Source organism: Pongo abelii, chromosome 12, assembly GCF_028885655.2.
Source record: "Pongo abelii isolate AG06213 chromosome 12, NHGRI_mPonAbe1-v2.0_pri, whole genome shotgun sequence".
Classification (NCBI taxonomy): Eukaryota; Metazoa; Chordata; class Mammalia; order Primates; family Hominidae; genus Pongo; species Pongo abelii.
This window is the reverse complement of record NC_071997.2, coordinates 129,240,154-129,253,524: the sequence shown is the minus strand read 5'-3', so window position 1 is coordinate 129,253,524 and position 13,371 is coordinate 129,240,154. Positions and strand designations below refer to the sequence as shown.

The window sequence follows — 13,371 nt, the reverse complement described above, 5'->3', positions numbered from 1 at the left end:
ACTCATGCCAATGGTAAATATATAGTTTTAATAGATATACATTTAAAGTAAGTCTCACAAAATTAAAAATTAAAAAAAAATTAATTTCAGCCTGTCAGTACTGCTAATTTGTTAGAAAAATAAGTCAATAAGGAGTAAAATCTACATTTGAACTGATGAAATTTGGTAGATTTGGTAAGAAATAAATAATTCAGTGCACCATTGGCAGTTCACATCAATGTGTTTCACATTAACGGCAGATTGGATAAATGCCTGATTTTTGAATATTCATTTTGAGCAATGAGATTGAAATAAAGTAAAAAAGGAATTGTTTGTTTTTACTCCCTTGTCAAAGGGTTTGATTTATATTACAGATAATTGTATGTGCAACTTCTCTATCAGATTGCAAGTTTTTGTTGGCAGAGAGTTGAGGAGAATTCAAAGTGTGAAGAAAGAGGAGAGAGAGTGAAATTAAATTGAGATGAACTATATGATGAGATATATTCAGCATCCCACTCCAAGGGCAATAAATTTTTTCTGCTGGTCTATCTGGGAAAAAAAAAAAAAGTCTCCCAGCTTATATCACCAGTTCTCTAGTGATTCCCCCAGAGGGAGCCAGTGTCACAGTTTCTGGTCTCTTTCTAGGATGGGCCATGTGTGATCAGGTGTTTATAGGTATATGTGTACTGCATGCACTGTTGTGTACCTTCATTTTTCTTGTAACCACCCAATTTATCTTGGATATGGTTTTTTATCAGCATATAAAATTGTGCTTTCAAAAATGAGTAAGTACCAGGCATTCAAAAATTCACATGTACCAGTGTTTATTTGCCAGTGATGGGATTTGATGTGTGCCCATCCACAACCTATCACAGACTTTCAGGGAACTGTTTTGGGTGTTTTAGATGGAGTTGTTCATTCAGCTACCTGGAAGATGGATCATCTGACCCTGAACAACACGGACCCCAAACCTGGCATGGTGATATTGGTCTATGTTCATTCTTCAGCACAACTAGCAAATTTTAGAGATGTGTGAAGTCCATTTCTCCCTCTGAACTTGCCATTTCCTAGTTTATAAATCAGAGATTATTGTTTCTTCTCTTTATCTTAAAAATTCAAAAAATTTTACAGATTTTTCTATTTACAGGCTTATTATAAAAATGTGGAAATCTAGAAAAGAATAAGGAATAAAATAAAAATCTCCAGTTATCCCATCCCTCAGAGACAGCTGATATAGAAGTGCTGGGAAGGGAAGAGTGTGGTCCCTTTAAGTGATACAGAAGGGGGAAGGAAAGTGCTGGGGAGAGGAGGGCATAGTCCCTGGCTAGGGCTCCACGCAAGGGACCTGCGTGAGGACAGGCATTTTTGTTTCCCTGCCCAAATGTTGCATTTCCCAAGACCACCCTGGCCTGCCACACCCCCATCCTGTGCCTATAAAAACTTGAGATCCTAGCAAGGCAGAGACAGAAATGGCTGGACATCGGGAGGAGCACATCGGTGGAGGAACACGCAAGTGGCTGGACATCAAGAGGAACGCACCAACAGGCACCAGCACACCGGCAGGCCACCCACCGGCAGAATGACACGGAGTTTGGCTAGGGCAGTTGGAGGAGCGCTGGGGTGCCGAGAGGCCTGACTCCAGGGGAAAACCGTCTCCCTTCTGGCTCCGCCATCTGCTGAGAGCTACTTCCACTCAATAAAACCTTGCACTCATTCTCCAAGCCCACATGTGATCCAGTTCTCGTACACCAAGGCCAGAACCCGGGATACAAAGCCCTTTGTCCTTGCGACAAGGCAGGGGTCTAATTGAGCTGATTAACACAAGCCACCTATACAGACAGCTAAACTCAAAGAGCAGCCTGTAACACAGGCCCACTGGGGCTTCAGGAGCTGGAAACATTTACCCCTAGACACTGCCATGGGGTCAGAGCCCCACAGCCTGCCCGTCTGTATGCCCCCCTAGAGGTTTGAGCAGTGGGGCACTGAAGAAGCGAGCCACACCCCCATCGCACGCTCTGTGAGGGGGACAAGGGAACTTTTCCTGTTTCACAACCGCTATTAACCCTAAGGCACCTTCACTCCTAGTGCTCTTTCTGTAGCCCACTGTTGTGGTTTTTGTCTACAACATTAATTATATTTGACCGTTTTACCCTGTAGATATAAATTCTGCATACACAATTTTTAACAGCTGTATGCTTTATGGTGTGGTTGTGGCATAATTTATTTAACCAGTCATCCGTACTTAGACATTTTATATTTTTGACTTCATACATAATTCTATGAGAAATATCTTCACCTCTAAATCTTTGTCCACTTTTCTGTGGGGTGGATTTCATGGTGTGGGATGACTGGGTTAGTGGTTATTGATCCTTTATATTACATTGATCTATTTTGCCAAAGTGTCCTTCAAGAAGACTGTGCTGATTTTCAGCTGCATCAGCAGTAGGTTGGTGTGCCTATTTCTCAATACTCAGGATAAGACTATAAATCAAATTTCTTAAAAATTGAGACAAATATAACAAGACCTTGTTTAAACATTTATTACTTTTATTCCTATTAGTAATCTATATTTAGAAAAACTTGCAGCCTAAACCAATTAGGAAAACCAATAGTTGAAAACATTGTAGCAAATCTTTATTGTAATTGTAATAGCATATGGATAAACTCTGATATAACTTGCATAGAACATTTCTTTTTATGACTTCTTGTGGGCAGCATCTTAAATATGGAAGAAGTTGGACTCTGGGTTGATTGGAAGCCTCTTTTGCCACAAAACCTTAGCAGAGAAAATGGACTCTCTTTATGGTGACAAACATATTAAGATTTATATTTACTCTAAAGAGAGATATTTCTCAAATTCTAAGTTATTTGCATTTAGAGAGGAAGACAAAAAATGGCAGTAATAGTAAATTATAATGTAAAAAAATTAACCAGAATTGCAAAGTTGAGCTTATATATTGTTAAAGGATATCAATGATATCATTTATTATTTTGATACACCTTGTATTTATTCGATACGCCTTGTATTTTACATTATTTTAATGTGAATTACAAGAGTTTGAAACTATTGCATGTGTCTTTGATGATGGCATAGTCTCATGAACACTACTAACTTTGTGTCGGGTTTTGAAAATCTTCTAAGCACTTTCTCTCCCTCAACACGTAGAAACAATAAACTAACACCCCTAAGATTATATTGAAGTTGTCTTAAAACTCAGGAGTGAAATAAGTGGTTTCTATTAATTTTTCAAAGGAATGCATGTATTTTCTTTGGGAGATGATCTCGGCTCCAGAGAAAGGGAAAACAGCTACATTATTTAAGGCAAAATTATCTGCCTGTTTTCCAAATGGACACAATTTTCTTTCATTTTACCCATTATAGTAGTGGGAGACATGTTTTATAAAAAGTGGAGTTATGTTCCATTCATCTGGGCATTTTAGATTTTATAAAATACCCAGATTTTTATCAAGCTGCCCAGAATGTTACAACTGTGGGGTTGGAGCCCCAGAACCTTCCCATCTGTATGCCTCCCCTAGAGGTTTGAGCAGTGAGGCACTGAAAAAGGGAGCCACACCCCCACGTCACGCTCTGTGAGGGGGACAGGAGAACTTTTCCTGTTTCACAACCACTATTAACCCTAAGGCACCTTCACTCCTAGTGCTCTTTCTGTAGCCCACTGTTGTGGTTTTCATCTACAACAAAAGCACACACACACACACACACACACATCTATATATATGTATACACACACACACACGCGTCTGTCACCAGGCTCTGTGACATTCTGTACAGCTTGATAAGGTCCCCAATAAGACATGGTATGCAGTATTGGAGGCTGCTTAGTGTATCTCATTGTTTTTACAGTTCTGTAATTATATATATATTGAATTTTCAATGTTTCCCCCTCAAACTTAAGGTATTAATGGATGCTTTTCTTTTTATTCTTACAGTGTTTTTACAAATGGAAGATTATTTATTCCACCTGCAAAAATCATTATACCCAAATTTAGTCTGTCCGATTGGGACATCGTGCTGGCCATGATCGGAGAAAAAGTCTTCCCTCTAGGAGGCGTTCGGAAGTAAGGAGACTCTTGCCTTTAGGACAGCCAGGGGGCGGCAACTTGTGTTTATTCTTTTCTGTGAGAGTTTTCTGCCTGGACCAGCAAGGTCTAAAATGATTCATCATAAACTCTTAATTTTAATTCTTCAAGCAGATAGTATTTTCTCAGTCTTGGTATTATACTTACTTTTAACCAGCCTCATTCATTTATTCATTCAACAAACCATTGAGCATCTACCATGTGCTAGGGGTGGAGAATACAGCATTGCAAAAAAGAATCTTGCTCCCTGAAACCCCTATTGAGTGGGCCAACTGTTCAAGTTGCTAGAATGCTGCAGTTGGTATAATGAGGCCTCCCAGTTGGTCTGGAGGAGCCAGGCCTGTGGGAGCTCGTGTTTGGATTGAGTCTTGGCAGAGATGGGGGAAATGAATTCCATGGGACAGAAGAGCATGTGGGAGGGAGGTAGTGTGTGTAATGGCCTCTAGCATGGGCTTGGGGGTCTGATATGGAGCAAATCTCCTCTCCGCCGTCCGTGTCTCCGTTACCTCGGGCACATTCCTAATTCCTCGATGCATGTTTTGTCTTCTGGAAAACTGGAAGTAATAATAATACCTACTTCCAAGGGTCCTAATATGTGTGAAGTGCTTAGCAAAACACTCAAAATAGGCACGAAATGGGTTTGTGGTTATGACTGTGACAGTGGATGAGGCACAAACAAGCAGAGTGTATTGAGGGAACACGACACTGTCATCATAGGAAATACAGCCCTACTGTGAGGGAAGTGGCCAGCCCCAAGGCCAGAACTTAGGTCCCATGAATACCTTACAGACCAGGCAAGGGGCTTTCTGTCTTGCAGCCAGTGGGTCCCATTTGCATGAATGAAAGCTCACAGTGGTGGTAGACATGATGATGGATTGAAGGTGGGAGGTAAGAGAGGGGCTCCGAGCCAGGTGGCTGTGAAGATAATCTGGGTCAGCCTTCAGCTTTAACCACATGCACAGGCTGAAAGTGAAGGGATGGGAAAAATATCCCATGCGAGTGGAAACCAAAAGAGAACAGGGGCAGCTGGACTTACAACAGACCAAGTTGACTTCACGTGAAAAACTGCAGGAAGAGATAAAGAAGGTCACCACATTAGGTTAAAAGGGTCAGCCCGTCAAGAATATACAACAATTATAAATGTATAATGCAACTGTCACTGGAGCACCTAAATATATAATATGCAAGTATTACCAGAACTGAAGGGAAAGGTAGACAGCAATACAATAATAGGAGGCGACTTCAGTACCCCACTTTCAACAATGAATACATCATCCCCCACTTTCAACAATGAATACATCATCCAGACAGAAAGTCAATAAGGAAACCGTGGGCTTGAATAACAATATAAACCCAATGGACTTAACAGACTGCAGAACATTCTGTCCACCAGCAGCAGAATACACATTTTTCTCAAGTGTACACAGCATTCCCCAGGATAAATCATATTAGGCCACAAATCAAGTCTTAGCAAATGTAAGACTAAAATCATATCAAGTGTTTTTTCTGACCATAATGATACAAAACTAGAAATCAGTAATAGGAGGAAAATTGGAAAATTCACAAATATGTGGAACTTTAACAATGCGTTCCTGAACAACCATTGGGTCAAGGAAGAAATCAAAAGGGAAATAAAAAAATATCTTGAGAGCAACAAAAATGGAAATAAATACTAGAATTTATGGGATTCAGCAAAACCAGTTCTAAGAGTGAATTTTATAAAGAGAAATGCCTATATTGGCCGGGTGCAGTGGCTCACGCCTGTAATCCCAGGACTTTGGGAGGCCGAGGCCGGCAGATCACCTGAAGTCAGGAGTTCAAGACCAGCCTGGCCAACATGGTGAAACCCCATCTCTACTAAAAATATAAAAAATTAGCCAGGCATGGTGGCGGGAACCTGTAATCCCAGCTACTTGGGAGGCTGAGGCAGGAGAATCACTTGAATCCACGAGGTGGAGTTGCAGTGAGCTGAGATCGTGCCACTGCAATCCAGTCTGGGCAACAAGAGCAAAACTCTGTCTCAAAAAAAAAAAAAAAAAAAAAAAAAGAAAGATCTCAAACAACCTAGCTTTACACCTCACTTTTATTAACAGAATAAAAGACAGAAATTACATGATCATCTCGATACAGAAAAGGCACTGGACAAAATTCAACATCCTGTCATGATCAAAGCTCTCAGCCAATTAGTATACAAAGAATGTATCTCAACATAATAAAAGCCAATACGAGAAGCCCACAGCTAACATCATACTCAATGGTAAAATGCTGAAAGCTTTTCCTCTAAGATTAGAAACAAGATAAAAGTGCCCCACTTGTACCACTTACATTCAGCATAAGGCTGGAAGTCCTAGCAAGAGGAATCAGACAAGAAAAAGAAACAAAAGGCATCCACATTGGAAAGGAAGAAGTCAAATAATCTCGTTGCAGATGATATGATTTTATATATAGAAAACCCGAGACTGTACCGAAAAACTGTTAGAATAAAAGAATTCAGTAGAGTTGCAGATTACAAAACCAACATACAGAACTCATTTGTGTTTCCACATAATCCCAACAAGCTATCTGGAAAAGAAATTAAGAGAACAATTCCATTTACCAAAGCACCAAAAAGAGTAAAATACTTAGGAATAAATTTAACCAAGCAAGTGAGAGCTCTCTACACTGAAAACTATAAAACATTGATGAAAGAACTTGAAAAAGATACAAGTAAATGGAAAGATATTCATGTTCATGGATTGGAAGAATTATTATTCCTCCCATATCATACCGGAGCAACCGCACCAATGAGAGTTCTTTTCTGAGGTGGAGAGTCCTGTAGAGGAGCAGGTTTTGGTGTTGATAACAAGTTGAAGTATCAACTAAGACATGCCTGTGGGATCCCCAGGCCTGGGCTGCAGACTGAGCTGGAAGCTGGAGTTTTAGATTGGGGATGTGTGAACTCAGTAGCCAGTGGAGCTGTCTGTATGGATGAGACCCCCTGGGAGCTGTCTTGGAGAAGGCGGGCAGCTCGGGTGCCTGTGGGGTCGTCCATCAACTGCTTGTCACCTTGTGAGAATGTGGGGCCGTTGTGGTCAGATTTTTCACAAGAATGCAGAAACATCAAACCATTTAAAACAAAGACAAGAATCCTCCTCTAGTCCGTTCTTTTTATGCCCCTATTCTGCCCACAGGCCAGGTTTTGGGTATCCTATAAAGGCAGCTCTGTTTTCCTCGGCATCTCTCCAGCCTCAAGTTTGTGCCCTCGTGGTCTTGATGCTGGACCTGGTTTCCACCTCTATGAGGCCCTGCCCATTGGTGCCTCATCTGACCACGTGGCACTTGATCCTGCCTTTGCCCTGGATGCGGTTTTTTGAATTCTTTTTGCCTCGTGTTCTGTGGCCATGGACTCATGGCCCTCTGCCTGTTCCCAGTCCTGGATCCACAAACCAGCTGGGGGTGGAGTTCTTGGGGGTAGAGTTTGGAGTGGGAGATAAAGGGAAGCCACAGAGGGGTGTGCAGAAGAGCTGCAGACTCTGGATTGGAGGCAGCGGCCCGGGAAGGCACAGCCTGGAAGCCTGGGCCAGATCAGCTTCCAGCGAACACCACGGCCGAGGCCAGGGAGACGAGATCTAGAACGTGCTCTCTGACTGCAGTTAGCAGGTGGCCACTGGCACTTTGAGATGGAAGCCAGGTCCTGTGGGTGGAGGGTGAGAAAGCAGAGATGGGAGTGTAGGGGGCACATGGCTGTGAAACAGGGAGACGGGTGATGCGGGATTGCAGCTCGAGGGGCTCAGGACAAAGACATGGTCACAACTGAACACGAGGGGCCTGGGCACACCTCTCTCCTGAGGGTGAAGGTGGAGGAAGGAGTGGGGCATAGGAGCCAGACCCTGAGCAGGTGGAAGAGGGTGTGACCTGGAGGATGGGTGGATCGTAAGCTGTGCAAGGTGGGGGAGCCACCCTTCCTGCAAGGCAGGGGTGGAGGTGAGGATGGGTGCAGGTACAGAAAGCTTTAAGGTAGGAGGGAAGGAAGGTGGCAAATTAATGCCTAATGGACTCTAGAAAGGGAGAGGGCTGTGTCTTGCAAATGGACCGAGGAGAATGGGGGCAGTGGGAGGGACATGGAATGGGAGGACTGCCGAGCAGGGTTGAGGGCCCTGCTGGACTGCACGCTGAAGATTTGTAGTGGAACCAGCCTGCAGTTGCATGTGCTCTTGGACACTCAGCAGCTGGGGATGAGAGAGGAGAAGGCAGATGGGCAGTTGGTCCACGAGGTGAGGGCAGAGAGGGACAGGCAGGGGCGGGGGCTCATGGCACAGCAGGCAGAGCCATTGCTGGTGTGGACGTGAAGCCAGAGCCAGTTGGGTGGTGTCAGGCCCAGAGTCTGGCTGTTGGTGCAGATTAGAGGAAGGTGAAGTGGGAAAGTGGGAGACTGGGAGGCCAAATGGCTGCAGAGGCAAGGTCAAGACATCCACCTGGGGATGCTTCTGGGCGATAATGAGGTGTGAAGGACTGCCCTGGGAGGGCCTGGGAAGGCACAGTGGAGATGAAGATCTTTCAGGCTGAGAAGTGGGAAAACGCCGTGCAGCAAGGAGAGTCAGGAGGAGCCAGCCATGGGCAGCGATGGTCCCCTGATGGTAGACACTGTGGTGGAAGAGCAGAAACAGTTAATCCTGCCTTATGCTTTTGTCAGTTAACTCTCCCTTGGGGGTAGATTAAAAACATCCAAGGGTGATTTACAGTCAACAATTGTGATACCAACAATGAAAACTGATGTCTGCTTTTGAGTAGGATGTAAACTGTTGAGCCGTTTAGAGCAGTGGAGCCATGAGTAACCTCGTGGCAGTGGCGACGAGCAGGTGGAAGTTAGATGCTTGTGCACAAATCCATACCGGGAATACCTCCATGCTCCCAGAATGCAGCTATAAATATTAGTGTATTATGCTCGAAGAAATAAAGCTGTGTGCAGTAGATAGACCTGTGTATACTTCTGGGAGAAGTTAGAAATGATAGTGGAATAAATCTATTATTTATTTATTTACTTATTTATTTTTAGACTTGCTCTGTTGCCTAGGCTGGAGTGCAATGGCACAATCTCGGCTCACTGCAACCTCCACTTCCCAGGTTCAAGTGATTCTCGTGCCTCAGCCTCTGGAGTACCTAGGATTACAGACGCCTGCCACCATGCCTGGCTAATTTTTGTGCTTTTAGTAGAGATGAGTTTTTGCCATGTTGGCCAGGCTGCTCTTGAACTCCTGACCTCAGGTGATCTGCCCACCTCGGCCTCCTAAAGTGCTGGGATTATGGGCATGAGCCACTGTGCCCAGCCTTGGAATAAATCTTAAGTATCACATGTAGAATGATAGTAGTGAAAGTCAGAGAGAAAATTCTTGTATGGTAGAAGTAAGGAATGGAATAGAATATTTAAAGGGTAAAAAAGACATTAGATCAATAAGCTAATTTATTTTTTTCCTGGACTTAAATTAGTTTTTTATGGTTGGGTTTAGAAAAGGTGCAGAGCTTAGAAATAAAAGAAATGCTTAGAAAGTACAAATACTGAGCTTGAAGGAGTGAAGCAATATGCACATGAACAGAATTAAAAAAATCAATGTGTGTGTTACTTTTGAATGGGAACTACAGCTACTGTTTCTCATGCATTTGGGACATTATTTATATTTCTCTGTATTTATCATCCTTTAGATAATGCTAATATGATTCAGCTGAGATTTCCATCACACCTTTTCCTTGTGTGGGTTAGAAGCTAAACCAGTTCTTTTTTTAGGAGACTCTGTTGCCCAGGCTCAGTGCAGTGGCACAATCACAGCTCACTGAGCCTTGACCTCCTGGGCTCAGAGGATCTTCCCACTTCAGCCTCCTGAGTAGTTGGGACTACAGGTGTGAGCCACCACTCATGACTAATTTTTTTTTTTTTTTGGTAGAGATGAGGTCTTGCCATGTTGCCCAGGCTAATTATTCTTGGTGGTATTAAAATTACTTGATTTATTGGATAGTTTGAACTTTTGGCATAATGTATCCAAATAGCTCAGAGAAATACTTAAGTGAAATTCTGTAGGTCTCTGTGCGAGACAATTGCTGATCTCGGTTGGGAAAATGTGCTTGTAGAGGCTGTTGGCTGAGTGCCAGGGATGCAGCCATGAGCAGAGCAGTCTCGGTCCTCAGCCCCACTGCAGCCCAGCAGAGAGGAAACACGTCATGTGAGCAGCTACGGTGAAGGCAGCATGTTCATGAGAGGGAGCACACTGCCGGGGGAGCCCAGACTAAGAGACCTTCCAGAAGAGATGTGTGCTGTAAGAACTGGACCCGGAGGAGTCGGGGCAGGAGGACACCTTCTCACATCAGCACCCTGTGGGCCTCTTGTGCCTCACCTAGGCCAGGCCCTGGCCAGGGAAAGCGGGAGTGGATGGGGACCAGCACGACCCACTCTAAGAAAGGAATGATGTTTAGTATGGAGTAGGGGACATGGAGGATGAAAGAGGGCAAGTTGCCTGAGGTCGACAATTCTGAAAATTTTTTCCGTGCCGCCTGCTGGAAGGAAAAGGTGATGAGCTATGCTTGTGAATTTCTCTGAGACTAAAGTGGAATGATCTCCACTCTCCGTTTTCAATTTCCCACTGCCCGTTGAGTATATACTCTGCACCATACACTATTCTACGAGCTGGGAGGTGATAAACAATCAAACAAAACATCTGGAAGAACATGCGCCTTGACACTCAGGATCACACGGCCTTGCTGGGAGACGGATCCCCTAAGGGAAACAGTTACACTGTAATCAGAGGCAGTGCTGGTTTCGGGCCAGTGAGACAGAGGAGGACCTTGAGCTCCGTGGGAGTTCTCAGAGCAGAAGGCCCACACGGCTGGGAGTTGAAGAAGAAGGCTTCATAGAGGCGGCGGATCTGTCCTGGGTACTGAAGAAATGGGTGGTGGAAGTAAGGGAGGTGTTCTGGGGTAGTGGGACTGTGTGGACAATGGCCTGGCCATAGGAGCGAGGAGGTGTGAGAGGGCCCTGAGGGAAGCAGGGCCTGGCTGTAGTGAAACTTTCTGGAAAATGCTGGGAGATAGGTGTGGATACCCAGGGCTGCAGCGGTTACAGATGGCCCTAGTGGCTACATGCAGAGTTTTACGATGTCTTAAGAGCTAAAGATGAATGCCAGGGCGGGACACACATGCACACGGCACACACATGTGTGTTCCCGTGGCCCACACCTGTGAGCTGGCCCCTGGCCCTTCTGAGGCAGGGGCTTCCCACCTCGGTTTCTGTGCAGGGCTCAGCATCAGTCATGCTGCCCTGCATCGTGGGCACAACTGTCCCTTATCCATCAGCGAGTGTTTTGAACATCAGCATCCATGATTTAGGTGACACTCATTGTGGAGAGACCATGGAGACCCATGAACTTGAGTTTGCCCATCTTGACTAGCCTGATTAGGAAAGAGAGAGGCCCCTACCCCAAAGGCAGTGAAAGGTCTGAGGGAGGTGAAGTGGGCCATTGTCATGGAACAGCCTGGCCACCACTGTTAGTGGCAGCTGTTTGCCCCAGTGGATGTCACTTCTGGCTCAGCACAGCGTGTCCTGTGCGTCTTGCCTGGCCCAGGGAGTAGCCCAATCGCAGCGTAGGTGCAAGGTGCAGGGCACACACTGAACACATTGGGTGTGGCCTGACCTCACCCATCTCGAAGTAGAAGTGATGTCTTTGGCTTCATAACATACTGAACCTTTCTTTCTTTGTTGATCGATTCAACAAATATTTATTGAGAGCTTGAGGGGTTTCCATCTCAGCCCTGAGGGGATGGGGTGAGTATGGTCCTCACAGGGCAGACGTTGTCTAGTGGAGAGACAACAGATGCATGCTCAGGAGCAGACCCCTGATAAATGCCACGTGAGGGGTGGCACAGAGGAATGAAGCAGGGCAGGGCTTGGGGTGAGTGACTGGGCTGGTCAGGGCGGGCTTCTCTGAGGAGGCGACATTTGAGAACACATCTGAATGGCACAGAGAAGTAAAACGCATTGTGATCTGGGTGGAGATCGTCCCAATCAGAGGGACCCTCAGGCACACAGGCTCTGCGGTGGGAAGCCACCGGTGGCAGGGCAGTGCCTGGTGAGGGAGGGCAGGAGCTGCTGAGCCCAGGAGTGAAGGCTGCTTGTAGACCTCGCTGAGAGGCTTGGGTAGTGAGTGTGGTGGGAATCCACTGGCAGGTTCTGAACAGGGAGTGTCACCACCTGACTACGAGGTGGGATAGGCTCCTGCAGGTGATCTAGGGGAGACCACAGTGGCTGCGGCCAAGGCAGGCAGGTTCTGGCTGCATTACTATATGCAGTGGGGCTTGCTGATCAACCTCATGTAGGAATGAGTGAGCGAGAGATGGGGGTGGGGTGGGGGTGGGGAGTGTGTGGTGGGAGAGGCAGTGCAGGAGGGGAGAGGAGGGAGAAAGGGAGGAAGACTCCCAGCCTTCTGATCAGAGCAGCTGGGTGACTGTCGGTACCATTCCTGAGAAGCGGGAAGTGGGAGGAGGAACAGGTTTTGGGGGAGTTAAGAATTAATTTTTGGATGCGTCCAGTTGGCGAGGCATGTTGGACATCAGCGCTGGATGCGCTAGGCTGGATATGTGAGTGTGAAGTCAGGGAAGAGGTCAGGCTGGAGAAACAGACACACGATCTGAGTGTTGTGGATGGTATTGACAGTTGAGGTGCTGGGTGGGATGGAGTTGGTGTTGGAGGAGCCACCTGAAGACTGAGTCCTGGGCTCAGCTTCCTGATAAATAGCCCATCAACCTTGGATTATGGTTATTTGTGGACTTGTCATCTCTCCTCTACTATATTTTAAGCTCCTTAAAGTTTGGGACCCTGTCTGATAAATCTCTGCTTTTTAGTCCCTTAATAGTGGGGAAACTGGCTGAACTAACAGCTGAGACCCATGAGCTTGGAGTCCAGGGTTCAGGGTACCCAGTGAGACCCTGCATCCAGAGATTTTGAAGCCTCAGCTGAAAATCACATCTATCTTTTAATCACCACATGGTCTTGAAAAGGAAGCTCTTTAAACGTAAATATTTTAAAATTCTTGTAAGATAGACTGTACCTTTATTTTGGGAAAACAGCCAAATTGGCTGTTTATTGGTAAAGGATTTAGTTTAATTTAGAGATATTTACATTTTCTACTATATCCCCAATCTTTAAGGTTCATTAAAAATCATTTAATAATTGACATTTTTGTAATGTTTTCCAATTTATAAAACAATTTTGCAAATGGCTGTTTCATTTAGTCATCACATTTTCTGATACAAGTAATAATAGAAATA

General features: G+C 45.1%; 1 protein-coding gene across 7 annotated transcripts in view; it reads left to right on the top strand.

Annotated features, from left to right (window-relative positions):
* Positions 1–13,371, top strand: part of DCDC2C (doublecortin domain containing 2C) — a 148,751-nt gene that overhangs the window by 33,812 nt on the left and 101,568 nt on the right. For 6 of the 7 annotated variants that reach the window (XM_024242532.2, XM_054548428.1, XM_054548429.2 and 3 more), the window contains exon 4: positions 3,931–4,059. The exons of the other annotated variant lie outside the window; for it this stretch is intronic. In XM_024242532.2, the coding sequence (XP_024098300.1) occupies positions 3,931–4,059 (129 nt within the window). The remainder of the gene's footprint in view (positions 1–3,930; positions 4,060–13,371) is intronic. 7 annotated transcript variants of the gene reach the window in all.